The sequence below is a fragment of the Letharia columbiana genome (genome assembly GCF_014066305.1).
Source record: "Letharia columbiana isolate WasteWater2 chromosome Unknown Sc0000007_s0, whole genome shotgun sequence".
NCBI lineage: Eukaryota > Fungi > Ascomycota > Lecanoromycetes > Lecanorales > Parmeliaceae > Letharia > Letharia columbiana.
The window spans coordinates 90,824-107,515 of NW_023501043.1; the positions used below are offsets into that span (position 1 = coordinate 90,824).

The 16,692-nt window shown below is 50.6% G+C and overlaps 3 protein-coding genes across 3 annotated transcripts; 2 read left to right on the plus strand and 1 right to left on the minus strand.

Moving 5' to 3' along the window:
* Nucleotides 1-3,967: 3,967 nt before the first annotated feature.
* HO173_003071 (uncharacterized protein) lies at nucleotides 3,968-5,617 on the plus strand (the record flags this gene model as incomplete). The annotated part of the gene is made up of 6 exons (XM_037305000.1): nucleotides 3,968-4,123; nucleotides 4,180-4,221; nucleotides 4,279-4,538; nucleotides 4,593-4,738; nucleotides 4,790-4,998; nucleotides 5,057-5,617. The coding sequence occupies 6 exons, from the start codon at nucleotides 3,968-3,970 to the stop codon at nucleotides 5,615-5,617; spliced, it is 1,374 nt and encodes a 457-aa protein (XP_037167865.1).
* Nucleotides 5,618-7,313: 1,696 nt separating this feature from the next.
* On the minus strand, nucleotides 7,314-12,326 carry HO173_003072 (uncharacterized protein; the record flags this gene model as incomplete). The annotated part of the gene is made up of 2 exons (XM_037305001.1): nucleotides 7,314-12,086; nucleotides 12,225-12,326. 2 exons carry the CDS (start codon nucleotides 12,324-12,326, stop codon nucleotides 7,314-7,316), a joined length of 4,875 nt encoding a protein of 1,624 aa, XP_037167866.1.
* A 2,599-nt stretch (nucleotides 12,327-14,925) lies between these two features.
* Nucleotides 14,926-16,203, plus strand: HO173_003073 (uncharacterized protein; the record flags this gene model as incomplete). The annotated part of the gene is made up of 1 exon (XM_037305002.1): nucleotides 14,926-16,203. The coding sequence occupies one exon, from the start codon at nucleotides 14,926-14,928 to the stop codon at nucleotides 16,201-16,203; it is 1,278 nt and encodes a 425-aa protein (XP_037167867.1).
* Between the last annotated feature and the right edge of the window lie 489 nt (nucleotides 16,204-16,692).

Here is a 16,692-nt window from a genome sequence, read left to right on the forward strand (position 1 = left end):
ATGACCTTTCATTTCCTAAAACGTCTCTTTCTTCACCTGGCCTATTGACGTTATTGCCCTTCTAACCGCTGTGCCTTGGCATCCAAAATGGTACTAGTTTCCTCTTCTAGCATTGTGCGCCCACTTGGCTCTCTTCCCCCTTCCCCTAGCTGATTCGCACAACCATCAGGCTCCGGCCCCCACCTCGAAACAAAAACGTCATCTCTAACATCTCTTCCGTTCCGTTTGGCTTCGCTCGAATCCTTCAACGTCCGCTAGCGCTTAGCAGCCTTTGGACGGTTCCGGCCTCTAAAACATCCTCTCGCAACACTGCCCCGATTGACTCTGAACGTTTCCGAACCTGCACGCTTCCGATACAACCAACCAGGCATTCTGTCTCGGTGTTCCGTTTTAGTCACCATCAGATCGAGGTCGGTTCCGCACGACCTTGACTCCACATCTAGCGTTGAAACAGCACAAAGAAGAATATGGAACGCCAACACTCCGCTCCACTCCCGCCGATGCAACAACGACATCTATGGCCCCTGCTGATTGAGACCCTCGCCCCGTCCTGGATGCCCCCCGCTGCGAGATCGTCTATGGCACTTTCTACCAGGAGTGGGAGAATCACGTCGAGCACATCTTCGCCAGGTCCGCGGGATACATCTAAGCCTGGCACCTCCATCGACGAAGGTAGTTATGTACGTGGTATCGGTGTAATGGAATCCAAGTTTTGTCTTCTTGGCTGACGAATATCATCATGGTGCTACGAGTCTCGGCGTGGGCGACGTGGTTTAAAACTCATGGGGTTTGTCACACTGAGCCCGTTACGAAGATGCGGGGTTTGGATTGCCAGCGGGTGAAATGCTGATGTGTTGGTGTCTTTTTTCTTTCGTTTCTAGGCCGTGCTTTACATCAGTTGGATGTGGTAATCTTGAGTAACCTAATAACTAGCAGGACGATCAAGGACTCGACTTCCTTTCCCACGGCGCCTGCAACTACGCTACTGCGCGCTGCCCGATCCTTACCGTCGAAACCCCCATCCCGCAATAGCATCAACCACCGCGAAGGGATATGGTGGGGGTTCCCCAAACAAGACACACAACCCCGGAGCATCTCCACTCTTCCCGTCTCCTCCACCGGGGATAAAAATATCGCCATCCCTCCTCACACCAACACCACCACCACCACCACCACCACGACCAGATCTCCCTCTCACCCCTGCAGCTGCGACCTCCTCCCCGCCTCCCTCTCCGCCCACGCCCGATTCCGCATCCGCACCCGCCGCATGTACGCCATCTGGTCCCCCCGCACGGCCGGGAAGCCGTCGTCGGCGTCGTCGGCGCCGAAGAAACGGGCGACGCCGGCGCCGGTGACGACGAGGGCGCCGGCGCCCAGGATGGCGAAGAGGACGATGAGGCTGGCGCCGATTGCCATTGTGGGATTGATGAGGGTGGTGGTGGTGGTGGTGGTGGTGGTGGTTGGGGGGTTTCCGTGTGGGGTTTCGGGAGGTGGGTTGGGGAGAGCTGGTGGTTGAGGGGGGGTCGGTTTGGTTGGAGTGGGTGTGGGTTGGAGTCGGGATTGTGGATTGCGCAGGTGGGCGGATTGAGCTGGGAGGGAGTTGGGGTCGGGTCGTGGCTTTGGAGGATGGTAGAGGAGGGGGGGAGAGGGAGGGAGAGAGGGAGAGAGAGAGAGAGAGAGAGAGAGAGAGAGAGAGAGAGAGGGGAGAGAGGGAGAGAAAGAAAGAGAGAGGAACAGAACGAATACAACCGATACCCGAAACTCGAACAGGGGAAAGCCCCACGACTGTGTTACCATCTATCACACCGGTTACATCCCCTCACTCTGCAGCACCAGGTGGTGTGCGAAAATAAAAAGCTCCCACAAAGGAATAGCGCCCGCTTCTTTGGGAAAGGTGTACGAGCGTCGTTACGAGATCCGTCTGGGATCCACCATGCGCAGGTCGAAGCACGACGACTGCCGAACGAATGCATTCTCTTCACTGCATTGGAGGATCGCGACTGAGGACAGGGGAGTCGGGATGGGAAAGGGGCGAAGTCCGACGGTTTGGAAGTCAATGCTGCGTACTTTGGTCGGTGGTCTGGTCGGATTGCAGAGGCTTGAGTGGGTGGTGGGGCGGTCGCGATTGGTTGGAGATGGGTTTGCGTCGGGTTCAGGTGATGGAGTCGACGAGGGCTATTTTTGTAAACGGTAGGGATGTTTACCGAGTTACGAGATCACCAATGGGGATGTTTCGTATTTTTTTTTCATTTTTTTTTCAATAAAGGGGTTTAGTTTATTCGTCTTAGAGCGCGATAAGCCTTGAAGCTCGATCACTGATTCACTTAGTCAGGACTGTTGTGGTTACGTTCTGGTGTCGTCCCTTTTTATTGTTTTAGTACGTTCATATACATTAGGTTTCGTCAAGGGGGTGGGGTTCTTTGGGCGAGACGATATCATCGTTACGACTCTTGTAATAACGCTGTTGACTTCTTAAACCCTTGTTGCTGCTGCCTCGCGGTATAAGTGTAGCATCCTAATAGAGCATCGGGGTTTCGGGGTCGAGACGGGTGGGGATAGGCCTAGAAGTTTCAGAGGGTATACACTAAACCTCGCTCTATCTCACCCTCACTTCATTGCGCAGCGCGGTAATGTAACTGGACGTTCGATAGTGCTGCCGTGCTAAGACGCAAAGAGGAAACTAACTTGGGAGAAGCGATTGCCAATGCTGATGAGTTTTTTCAGAAGATATTCTAGGGGTTCCGTTGCGCTAGACATAGTCATGTGTAGTTAGTCTATTGACTTTTTTCCCATCTGATCTTTGATAAAGGCTCTGAAAAAGGTTGCTAAACTGCCTATCGTTGGCGTTCACTCGCGCTCAGATATAGATATAGGGGGAACAAGTAGGAAGAACGGAAAATGACTGGGGATGTCACGTGAGACAGTGCAAGCAAATAGCGCTCTGAGTCACAGAGCCCAGGGCTAAATACCTGACGTATGCGGTGTTTCGCACATGATGGATCCTTTGGTGATGCATCTTTGTGGCTTCGTAGGTACCATAGACTTCGGCTGTTTGGTTACTAATGCACTCGAACGCTGACGCTGACGCTGATCACTTCACCACTTTGCAATCGGATACCGTCCGAGAAGTCAGGGATGCTCCCAAACTTCCACGAAGGTTTCAAAACAGCACTGCTTGACAGGTGCTGTGATGTACCGGCGGCATCGGTTAAAGCGTTGGAGCTTGGCGAGGCTGGCGTGTTCGCTCCTATCATCCATGCTGTAAGTTAGCGTGTCGGCGCGGCAGGCACGAGATTGGTGCTGAGAGCGACTACGAAAGACTGGTTGTTGAGAAAGGCCTAGACGTTCATGGAACAGCAAGGACAACTTTTCATGGTGGTGATGAGGTAGTCGATTCTGTTCCTCAAACTAAATACGATTGTCTGCTCCAAGCTGATACACGCAGTGAACGTACGTTGAGATTGCAGAAATACTCGATTTGATGGAGGAGGTTGAGGTTGACACGGCGAAGAAGATGGATCAGCGACTTTTGTGGCCATTGGCTAAGGGAGAGAAGGACTGACGGCGGACAGCCACTAAGATCTGGTGCGCCTACTGCAAGCGCCCACTGGAATCGAAGTGATTCTTCCCAACCATATATCTGCCGTCGCACCAACAAATACGTTAATCTACAATCCAGTAGTTACGAGCGAAATAGACCTTTCAGGCTAAGCCGTAACAGGCAGGTACTTTCCAATGTTAGCCTCAGATGAAAAACGCTGTCGCCAACCTCGACAGCTTCGCAATTCTCGCAAGCCTCGCCTCGCTCGGCAATTGCATGTTGGCCACGCGTGCGGTGTCATAATCTGCTCAACAATCCCAGGCTTGTTGTTATATATCATGTAGTTTCCGCAAAATCTTGGGTTCATCACGAGGGTGCAACCACGAGTACCCCCAAGATATTGAAGGCAGTATCGACTTGCCCGCAATGGACAATATGCCAAATGAGGCAGCGCGCACACTGTCTCGACGAGGGCACACATATGCTACAGGTGCCAAGAAAACTCTCGAGAATGTCATCAATAATCTGTGGGACCCGGAAGGCAACCCTGATGGCTTCGTCAGTCTGGGAGTCGCAGAAAATGTGAAGTCTCACCTCGAACAAAGCGCGCATTACCTTGGCTAATGTACTGAACGCAGGCACTGATGCATGAAGAACTGGCAAGCTACGTCAAAGACTCCGTCCGTTCAGTCTTGTCGACATTGGCGGGCCTCTATCGCTGACTCTTTGCTATAAAGATCCAAGACCTTCAGACGCACGCTTTCACCTATGGCGATAGCTTTTACGGCAGCAAGCGCCTACGCTCCGCCATCGCCCAATTTGTGAACCATCGTTTTCAGCCTAACCAAGCTGTCAAACAGGAACATGTCGTGGCAACTGCTGGTCTGACGAACTCTCTTGAACAATTGGCTTACGCGCTTGGAGATCCGGGCGATGGCTTTTTGATTGGCAGACCATACTACACGTCGCTGCCGAAGGACTTCGGCTCGAGGGCCGGGTGAGACGAGCAATTTCGCTCGTGATTGGCCAATGGTTGCTAAGGACTCGGTAGAATCCAATCAATTGGAGTAGCCTTCGGCGACGTAGATCCGTTCAGCATGGATGCGATTTTGAAATACGAGGAAGCTCTAATTGAAGCACGGAAGGATGGTGTTCCAACGAAGGCTTTGTTTCTTTGCTCGCCGCACAACCCACTAGGTATCTGATATTCGTGAATATCTTTCTGTAATTGGTCTAATGATCTCCAAGGTCGCTGCTATCCCAGAGAGGTCCTCGTCGGACTCATGAAATTCTGTCAACAACAAAAGATCCACTTGATCAGCGATGAGATATACGCGCTTTCCGTCTGGCAAAACCCCGAGGTGCCTGACGCCGTTACCTTTGAATCTGTCCTCTCAATTGATACATCTGGGATTATAGACCCGGGGTTGGTGCATGTTTTGTGGGGAATGAGCAAGGTCCGTCTCATGGAGAATCCGTATCTGGTAATCCAAGACCCTGACAATGACTCTAAAGGACTTCGGAGCCAACGGCCTTCGAATAGGCTGCATCATCAGCCAACACAATCACCCACTCCTCGACGCTGTCAAGGCGAACTCGTACGGCCCCCAAACCTTTCCTTCCCGTCCTTCGCACAGCACCAACAGCTCACCTTACACCAGTCTCTTCACATACCCCCCCTCACTCTCCGACCACATAACCTCCACCCTCCTGGAAGACACCTCTTACACAGAAACGTACATCCGCACCAACCAGCTCCGCCTCGCCGAAAACTACGCGTTCGCTACCTCCTTCCTCAAACATCACAACATCCCCTACTCCGCAAAAGTCAACGCCGCGTTCTTCCTCTGGGTTGATTTGAAACCCCTCTTTTCCAACGTCGCTACGGAGGAGGAACGGAGTAAGCAGGGGAAGGAACTGTCTGGAGCTATCATGGAGAGGTTGATGGCGAAGAAGGTATTCATCGCGAACGGAGAGGCGTTTGCGGGCGAGGAGCCGGGTTGGTTTCGCGTGGTGTTTTCGCAGCCGAGGGCGTATGTGGAGGAGGGGTTGAGGAGGTTGATGAGTGCTTTTTAGGCGTGGGGGGGTGGAGGGGTTAGGTAGCTGGTAGAGGACTGAGGCAGTGTGGAATTAACTTTTTGTGGGCTAGGTGTATGAGACCGAAGCAGATCGCACTTTTGCCAGTACGATACGACCATAGCTCACTGGGATGACTTCACCATTTGTGTCGTTAGTTGTAGCTTGTCTGCGTGAATTATTCTCGATCGATTTCCACTTTATCCAATCGATTATACCGAAAAAATATCTATATACACAACTACAGATTATCAAATACCAAAATTTTCCGAATGTTCGACTCGTTAACGACACAAGGGCTGGGAAGCACCCGGGGCTCTATGTTGTGACTTGTGAGAGAGAGAGAGAGAGAGAGAGAGGTCAAGCCACGAGGACCCTGCAGACAGATGGAAGCGAATATGGTTTGGGTAGCGCCAGCCACCACGTTAGCGGTCCGCCGTGTTATCGTATGTGGGCCCCACCTACATACACAACTAATGCATGTAAGTGACAGTTAGCAAGTCCTCACCCGACGCAAACGAGAGCTAAATCCAGCCTAGTCTTCTTCTTTCTCGTATCGCTTAAACCAGGTGAAGCGATGTCGAGGGTTTGAAACAAAATGAGAATTACAACTTGTTAACATATACCAATACGGCAAAGAAAAGTTCCATAACCTATACTCTTTCCATAACTTCTGGATCGTACGTCGTTATCTCAATCTCATTCAAACCGATTAAAAGCATCACCACTTACCATACTACAAACCATCATACAATAATCAGTCTCACTACAGCTTTCCTGACCGTGATCCCTATCACGACAATCTAACCCGCAACACCAAGAAGCACAACCACCTATCATACCATGAATCGTCGTGTCGAACGTCCAAGTCTACTCAATCAATCAATCCCTCAATCAATCCCGCAGCCAAAAAAACCAGCAAACGCCTCCCGCAGCACCGCCTCCATCTCCCCCGCCGCCCCGACCAGACCAGACCCCGTCCGCCGCAGCCCTAACACAAATCGCGGTCGCTCATCCACGAACCCACCTCCACAATACCTTATCATCTGCGCACAGCTCCCTCTCCAATGCCTGCCCCCTTACTTACTCACTCTGCGATATACAGGTTCCCACAAACTCGGGCACGTGCATCGACGGTGCGCTTCGAGTCGGATGGCTGGCGGTTGACGGCGTAGATAGATGGCCGCGGAGGCGTCGACGAAAGGGCTGAGAGTGCGTGATGCCGCCGTCGTGGGCGTTGAGGGCGGGGGGGGGATTGGGAACGGCGGAGTCGATGCCGGTGTTAGCTGCTGTATGGTTTTTTTTGGAGGGGGGGTTTCTTTTGTGGGGTTTGGTGGTGTTGTTTTGCTTTGCATTGGGGGTTCCGTCGTTGGGTTTGTCACATACGTACGTTCTTGGGTTGACAATAGGCATTTTGTCGTCATCTGTTTACCTTTTTTGTTCCCTGGTAGCGTCTTCTCGGGGTGACGGAGCGGGGCGGGCGATGGATGACGAGGAGATCAGGAGCACTTGAGATTTCACTTGCAAAGTTGATGTACATAGCAAGTGCAAGATTAGAGACAAGTATTAAGTTTTAGATTGAGAGAAAGCATATATAGGTTAGGAAGACGCCGACGCTATGCACTCATCTCACTCCATTACGCAAGTGACGGCCCCGCGCCTCCTCTCATGTGACTCCAATCCACACCATCATCAATCAAGAACGCTTCAAACCCTTCCAGAAACCCTTCTTTTGCGGCCTCTGTCCGTAATTCTCTTCCTCGATATTATGCTTGCCGACTATGCTCAAGAAAACTTGGTCCAAGGTCGTTTGGCTGACGGAGTAATACTCAAATCCTAGCTCTTCCTTATGCACTTCCAGCATGGTGAACAACGCACCAATCCCACTACGATTGGTATCCCTGTCATTAGCGGATTGGATGATGTCCGTGCTGGTGCCTGCTGACTTTGGCTCCTCTGCGGCTGATCGACTGGCGGGTACCGAGAAGCGCAGTTGACCATGGAAGGTCTTGTCCTCGACCACTGCGCCTTCCAGATTGGCGGTGATCCATTGCTTGACCATAATCATGTCGTCGTCGCTGGTATGTGGTGCGGTCTTCATAATCAAATGAACGTGGTAACGATCCCCATGTTTCCGCCTCAACCCCTCACTCGTGCCCAAAGCCAACATCTTCTTCCCCATGATCCCAGCCCTGTCCGCCAGGGCATCCGCCTCTTCCATAGAATGTGTTGTTAAGACCAAGCTCCTGCCTGGGACGACTGAAGCCAGGGTCTTCCACATGACACGTTTGGCGCAAACATCCATGCCAGAAGAGGGCTCATCGAGCAAGAGCACTGAAGGGTTACCCATAAGGGCAATACCGAGACAGAGTTTGCGCTTGTTGCCGCCGGAGAGGGCAAACGCCATGCGGTGTTGGAAGGGTCCTAGGCCTACTGCGCGAATGACTTCGCGCACATTGTGTTCCACATCGTCAACGCCGCGGACACGGGCATAAAAGCGTAAATGTTCGAGCACAGTCATTTGATCGCAGGCATCGACTTGCGGGCACACACCTAGATGGTGCCTCGCATCTGCTCGTCGCTTGCTAATTGGGATATCTTCAACGTAGATTTCGCCGCTGGTGTGTGATGGGAGTATATCGCCTCGGATGAGGGAGATCGTTGTGGATTTTCCGGCGCCGTTGGGGCCGAGGAGGGCAAAGACTTCGCCGCGCTTGACGCCAAATGTAATGTCTTGCACTGCTACGTTGCTACCATAGGCTTTGGTGATGTGTTGGACTCGAAGACCATCGTCTGGCGCAGCACTGACACGTTTGATCTCCGCCACAATTTCGTCATCGAGAGAGTCTGCCTCTTCGGCATCGTCTGTCTTATACTGCTTGCGGCGGATTCTTGCCCAAATAGAGCCACTATCCCACCACAATAGCACTCCGAAGAGGAAGAATGATTGGCCAATGAGGTACAAAATTGGACCTCCATACAGTGTGATTTTTCCTGGATAAGAGGCAATTTGGTTGCCTTCACAGAGGATTGAGAAGACGTTGAGAGCGACGAACAGCGCCCGAATTAGGTTCCCAGCAGGAGTGATGAGTCCAATGGTAAAGTGAGTGACCAGCAGATAGCTGTCGACCTTGTTCGTCGGAGAATAGGTGAGGACGCTGAGGTACGCAATAAAGTACAGCAAGAACATGACAGCTTGTCCACCAGCGGCGAAGGCGAACGCAGCGAGCTGGGACCTCGAAAATAAAGAGATGACGTACGAAAGCAATGTAGATGCAATACCATACAAGAACAAAACCACAAAAAGGTATTCGGCATGATACCAGGCGTCGCTGACACCTCGGAAGATAATGATTGTGAGAACGCTGGTGGCAATGACGATCATGAAATCAAAGGTTAGATACGCGGACCACAGACATACACTCCGTACGCCGTTACTGTAGTGGAGCTGCCGAACATTCCTCAAGCGCTCAAGCGTGGGGTAGAGAGCAAAGAATGCCGGATATGCAGACATTGCGAGACCGAAATATACGATCAACTGGAGCGTCTTGCCCGCAGAGGGCACCCATGGAGTGTCGAAAGCTTGATACTGACTACTGATGGAGATGTTGAGAAGCAGGTTATCCATCAAATTCTGCGTGATGGTCGCTAGAGAGATATCTCCGTTACCCACATATGCGAAGGTAGGCGGTGATGTATCATCGCCAAGAAAGAAGCCACCAGGGGTGACATTCCCATAAAACCGGCCGATGTAGTTGTTAAAGTCCTCAAGGGTACCATTGATTGGGTGGATCGAGGACATTAGATCTGACAACCCACTGCCGCCCGAGCCGCTAGAGTTCCCACCTGGAAGTGTTGCCTCGAGTTGAGCAAGAGCCTGAGGAGATATCTTACTCGCTGGACCAACGACTATATCATAGTTTAGTTGCGTAAGGAGCGACTCGAGATTGGAAGGCGAGACTGATTGAGTTGGGGAGCAGCCGGGGGCTGTGAAGTTTTTCAGGAACAACGTGACCAGCCCTGCAGCGATGACCGGAATCAAGAATGCCGCTGCGTATGGGACGTAGTTACGTTGGAAAACAGTCCAACGCTTGCGGAACAAGGTCAAGGCCTGACCCATCAATCCAATCCGTCTGCCAGTCTGAAGCTTCAGGCCACTATCGCTGTCTTCTAGAGTTGAATCCTTGTCCTCCGCTACAATGACTTCTGCACTGGACTTGCCCTTGGCTTCAGGACTGCTGCTGTGGGGGAATATTGGTTGAGTTGCAGACATAGCTTCCATATCCTCCGCCACGTTGAAGAATATGTCCTCGATAGTAGGTGAACTTATCTCGTAATTTTTGATGCCATGTGTCTCCAACAGTCGGACAAAATCTGCAGCTTGAGCTGAATTCGGCAGAGTGTACATCGTCTGATCAACCATTTCTTTAGTGGAAACACCATCCAAATGAGGAAGATCACGGTCATCTCCGGGCGTTTTGAAGACGTGGATGCGAAAGCCGCCTCCAAGTTGGTGTTTCAGCTCCACGGCCGAGCCTTGCGCCTTGAGGCTACCACGGGAAAGAATAGCAATCTGGTCTGACAGAAGGTCGGCTTCATCCAAGAAATGAGTCGTGAATATAATTGTGCGTTTTCCACGCTCATTGAGCAACATGTTCCATAGCTTCTGGCGGGCCAAAGCATCGACTCCGCTGGAACATTCATCAACGCAACAGACACGTGATCCTCCGGTGAACATCATACTCAGTTGAAGCTTGCGTTTCTGTCCTCCTGATAAAGTACCGGACTGAGCGCCAACCTTTCTGTCAAGATCGCAAGCTGCAATAAGATCATGGATCTCGGCCTTGGTTGATGGATTGTCAGTGGACTTCAGTCTATTGAATATCCGCACGTGCTCAAAAGCAGTCAAGTTATCCCAAAGAACGTTGCGTTGAGGACAAATACCCAGGCCTCCAAAACCATCAACGGCAACAGTCCCTGATGTGACTGTGTTCAGACCAGCTATTGCCTCAAGAGTCGTCGACTTTCCACTGCCATTAGCACCGAGCAGGACCATAATTTGGCCTTGCGGTATGGTGAGGTTTAATGTGTCAACTGCCACGACCGTTTCCTTGCGTTTCCCGAATTTTGTGGCAATATTGCGCGCCCACCATGATGGCCTGTAGCACTTCGTGAAAGCTGAAAGCTGGACAGCAGCTTTGGACACTTCGGTTCCGGATGAGAGTTGGCGCCCCTTCGATGCGGTTCCGTAGAGGGCTCTCTCTACAATGGCTCCAAGGATAGGGAAGACTAGGATCTGAATTACGGAAAAGACAAAGAATGCTATTCCAGGTAACGTGGACGGATTCTGTGGAGCGGCCTTGACCAGGTTCGTGCCTTCATCTTGTCGTTCCCATCTGGCCATCAAGACCGTGAAGAAAGTATAATTCATAGGTGGAAACAGGAGACTGAGGACTGCGACTGCGCCAGTACTAGATTTTGCTATGACCTGCGCCAACACGGCGAGAAGCAGCGATACGATTGTTGTGACTATTCCGCTCAGCTGTGCTTTGTGGAAGAAAGCTGCCCCAAAGATGGAGAATGACGACAGAGAAAGACCAGTCAAGATATTGAAAAAGACGAGGGTTGCGGCACTGGTTTTGGCGAAGACTCCGTACTTTAATATGAGGCCGATGGCAATCCAGCCTGGAAGGAACATAATGTCGAATGCGACGTGATTCGCAAGCAACCGGACCGCTTGAGGTTCCCACCGTCTTTTGTTTGGCATTGACGCTTCGATAATCTGGGTCATTCCAAGCTCTCTTTCCGATGCCATCAGTCCAACCAATTGGTATATCACCCCCACAATGCCGATGAAGAAAGCGACGGCCAGGATGTCAATGATACCCCCCATGTACCGCACACGGATCTGGTCGCTTCTCTCCTTTTGTGTTTGCGTCGTGTATGGGTATTCGTAGACCCGGTTCGGAAGAGCTGACTGATCGATAGTAGTATTCTGACCTGCAATTGCAAAGTCGATTGCATGCTGTAGAGGCAACGCGAACACTTCCTGGTCATTGTTCGCATTTGTGGTATCGATCTTGTCTCCAAGCCCTCCATCAGCCCGGAGACTGTAGTTCCAGATACCGCCAGGACCTTCTGTTGGCGAACCGTAGAATATGGCCGCGCCATAGCATGAAGAGACACCACGAATCGAGCTCCGGCATACTGTGAGTAGGTCCTCCTGTTGCGACAAGATCTTGATCGTCACCCCATCAGCCTTGACCTGGTCCGCCACCTGGTTGATGACCGTATTGATATCACCTCCCGTAAAACCATTGTTGACGAGAGCTATGGTATTTCTTCCCCCTCCTATTGCAGTACCCAAAGCATCTGCCAGAGACCTCACTGGCGTCGCGTTGCCGATTCCATAGTGGGAAGGGGGTATGAAGAGGTTTCTCGCGTATGCTAGGAACCAGCTGAAGATGACCTGAGGGAGTTCTCCCGTCAGCGATTACTATTTTAGGGTGGGAATTGGAGCCATGTCCAGAGCACAGGGGACCCCGACAATTCTTCGGGACTCCCAAAGACGTCTGAAGAAGGCATTTTAGGGGTGGGAAAGTCGTACCGGTAGGAGAAAGCATCGAACAGGTGTGGAGAAGGCGTGTCGAAAGAGAACGATAAGGATATTCTTATATATTAGGGTCCACGTCTGACGAATAAAGAGCATGGTTTGAGCTGGTGTGTGGCTTTCAGTCCTTCTTGACTACCGTCTTCTATTGAATTTCAGAATTTGAAGTCTGGTTCGCACAGAGACATGGCTCGAATCGTTTGAATGAAAGAGCGATGAAGGACGATGTATATATGTACCCTGATATAGGCGATCTTTACGGGGAAGGATTCTATGGCTCCTGCGATTCCTGCAAGATTTACTCTTGCTGTTGTATTGTCCGTGACGCATCAGCTCAGCGTCACCAGGGGTGCAAAAGTGACGAGGCCAACTAGGCTGGATTTGGACATAGCTTCTCCAGACCAAACTGGCTACATTTCTGCTATTCTACCACTACCAGATCACCAAGTAGCTGATTTAATACCCTTGCCACTGTTATTTATAAGTTATAAACAGCGTTCCGGCATCTTATTAATCCGTTTCTGGATTTCTTCTAGAGAAATCTCCTCCCACTCCTCGAGAATGACTCTTTTCAAATTATTCTTATTCTTCCACTTCCTACGACGTACCCTTTGCTTTAGAATGTTCCACACGGCTTCTATGGGATTGAGATCCGGTGATTGGGCTGGATGTTCAGGTCTCGATATTATGCTTCTGTTTATACGCCCGTGCGTAATTCGCTGATTGAGTGCCGTGACTTGGGTTATTATCCTTCTGAAGAATGCACTTCCTATTAGTTTTCCGCTTAACTTCCCGTATCTCTTTGAGATGTGACGGAAGGATCTTCTTGGTATAGAATATCTGAGTTATAGAGTTTTCTTTTGGTTGTACTTCGACGTCGTGAGGCTCGGCTGTAAGCCATGTTGGTAACGTTCGCTCTGGTAAAATTGCTCTTCGACTCTTTTTCGTTGTTTGGGAGGGCGTTTTCTCTTAGGCATCCACTGTACGTCAACATTCAACTCCGGAACGTCGTCGAGATCGTTGTAGAAAATCAAGTCCCCTTTGTGATGATAGGAGACAAAAGCTGACATATGCAGAACTACTCCTTCGAGCGGCGGTATCTCAGCTACGTTTTCGGGGGCATAGGCTGGTCTGGACCTCCTCTCTGAGTGTGTAATCTGCTTTTATAGCAGTAGGGTCCACGTGGGCCTCATCGGTCCAGCCTATAAAAGCCCAAAAGTGTTCCACTGTCTCATCTCCATGGTCATGCCCATAATCCTGCCTAGTTTCCTTATTTGACTGAGATACCCACTTGGATTTGGCCTTTTGTACATCTTGGCATTGTGTTTTCTCGTAAGGAGTGAGTTTTGTAAGCATCTGACAGTATATTCTAAAGAGAAAATCTCGATTTGCCGTTTATAGCCTTCGTTACGGGCCTCGTTCTTCGGATCCAGTATTGCCGTAAGCTTTTCGTCTGGGATTTTGGAGGTCGTCCCGTACGAAATGCACCAATCCTTCGATAACAGGCTTCCGGAACAACTTGACGTCTCATTTTGAGCCATCTTTCTGCTGTGGCTTTGGGAATACCCTCTTATTTAAAGACTAGTCGTAAAGATTTAATACCTTATATATCGACTACTTTAAAGAGTTCGTCTTTTTGACGGTATCGCCCTCCGGCGCTCTTTTTGGACCGGTTTTTTATGGGTTTGTGGTGGAGTGTGTGGTGGAGCCATGTAGTAGAATAATGTAGAAATTGAGAAATCAATGTTGTTGGCAATAATGGTAGTGCGGGTTGCTATGTGATTACGTCCAAATCCGGCCTAGTTGGCCTCTCTTTTGCACTGGTCAGCGTATTCGTTCCCCGGCCGGCCTCGGCTCGGATCAGTCTGACATTGAAGGCTTGGCAGTACGAAGACACAGAAGCTTTCTGACAACGAAACAGTAGATGATGATGCTGTATGTGAATGTGGCTAAGAATTGCTTCAGCGCTGCAGCGTTGAACAGAAATCCTACTTCATCGTCACAGCTACCTTTTGGAACAGTAGTACCTAGGTAAAAAGTACCATGAAAACGGGCCTTGGTGCTCGCGTAGCCGGCAGCACCCGGGGACAAAAAATCGCAAGGAACCCTGGAAGCTGGCCATTATAGTGCCTTTAGGGAATATCCGCACTTTTGTTCTACCCTGTGTTTGCGGTGATGCTAATTATATTACTAGTATTAGGTTCGATGATATATAAGACTAGAGCGAAAAAGGTACCGTAGGATTAGAAGCAATGAAAATGCCGGGCTACTGATTGGTCCCTCGGGTGCTCCTTAATTCCGACATCCGTGTTCCGATGTGCTTAGCTGCGTGTCGCAATATTATAACACGATGGGCCGATCCTGTTACCAGGCACAATTATCTTGCGGTTTAATCCACTTTCCAGCACCCAGTGTGACAAACACGGCCACTGGGGCAGCCAGCATCAGGACAGACAACACTTCGCACAGATCTCGGCCCCTCAAGTTTCGAATCCTGGACAAGGTCCTAATCCATTTACAATCAACCCCAGTCAGTATACCACGAGGATAGAGACTACCGCAGAAGCAATACACGAAGCAGAAATACTTTCTTTGACCTACCCCGTCCTGCGCCAAGTTGTGATCCCTTGATCACTTTAATAGTTTTCTTCTCATCAACTACATCAACGGACAGCTTCAAGTCTTCGGACCAACCAATATGGATCAAGCTGGTCGTGGAGCCAGCGCCATCGATGGGGGTAATTTCAAACTTGCCGTTACCTGCTACACGGAAGCCATCGCTCAGAATCCCCAAGCCGTCAGTTATTATATCCAACGTTCTAAAGCCTACACTCGTCTCTCACCTCCTGATCATCAAGCCGCCTTCCACGACGCGGAGCTTGCTGTGTCTCTTGCTACGAAGAGAGCCAAGAGGGAACTCATCGCTGATAGTCAGCTACGAAGGGCTGTCACATTGTTCAACTTGGAGCGCTACGGCGATGCAAAGCAATGCCTTTGGTGGGTCAAGAAGCTGAATGAGAAAGAAAAGACCTTGGCAATCTGGGAAATGAAGGCGGAGACCAAATTGAAAGGGCTGGAGGATGGAGACGAACGCGGGAAGGTGACTGTTGAAGAGACGCCGAATGTCGAGGTTCCAAAGGCTGTCGTTGGGAAGAAGTCAGCCAAAGAAGCTGAGAAGACAGCTGAAGCCTCAGCCTCAACCTCAACGACCACCAACGGGACTAAGGAGGCTGCGAAGGAGTCTACTGCAGCTGTGCAATCTGAGGGCGTGCAGACACATCCAAGCAAGATTCGTCATGAGTGGTTCCAGACAAATGATACTGTGGTTGTCAGTCTCTTCTGCAAAGGCATTCCTAAGGATAAAACTACAGTCGAGATCAAGCAAGACTCTCTGGACGTTTCGTTCCCGCTGCCCACTGGCTCAGACTTCAATCTGTCCTTGGATCCACTCTTCGCCGCTATTGATGTGTCCGCATCTTCCTACAAAATCATGTCAGCAAAAGCCGAATTCACGCTCAAAAAATCTACACCAGGCCAACAATGGGCAAACATCGAGGGAGCGCATCCTGCCAGCACTGAAGAAACTTCCGCTGATGGTGATGATACTGTCAAGCGTGCCGTTCTGTCAGACAAATCTTCCAACGCTGGTCCGGTATATCCAACCTCGTCCAAGTCCGGCCCGAAGAACTGGGACAAGGTAGTCAACGACTTGTCGAAGAAGCCTAAAAAGGATGTCAAGGAGGGTGAAGAGGGTGCTTCAGAGGATGCTGGGATCGAAGATGAGGAAGGCGATCCTACGACCAATTTCTTTAAGATGCTTTATAAGGGTGCGGATCCTGATACTCAAAAAGCAATGATGAAGAGCTACCAGGAGAGCAACGGCACCGCGCTGAGCACCAACTGGGCTGATGTCAGCAAAGGAAGGGTCGAAACCTCTCCTCCTGATGGCATGGAAGCCAAGAAATGGGGTCAGTGACTGGGTAGCTCATCAATTGCATTGCTGGCGTGCTTTACTATTGCGTGCATAGCGGGGCGGATATCTGCGAAATTTTAGCGAACTGATCAGACGATGGATGAAACTATCTCGCTCATAGCGTGGCTATGCGTTATGGCGGAGGAATGTCCCTTAGTCTGTGCCCTAGATACAACCTGAGGCATCAATCACGGCATTAGGCCAACGCCGACGAAAAAATGATCTAAGACAGCCATGCAATAATACTTTCATTTGTAGACTTCCCCATTCTGATTGACACCTGCCCCGCAACAATGTGATATGTGACCCTGTAGCCGCCCACGGTTTCAGACGGGCCGGCCCCTGCAGCTCAAAATGACGGCGGCGGTTTTAAGCTGTCAATGCGCTTACTCCTCTGATCAGTGCGCAAGCATAAAGCCAAGCAGTGCAGCACTCTCGATGGAGAGAGTTGCATGCTGCTATTGCCTTAGCTGCTGGATCAATTGAGGCTGG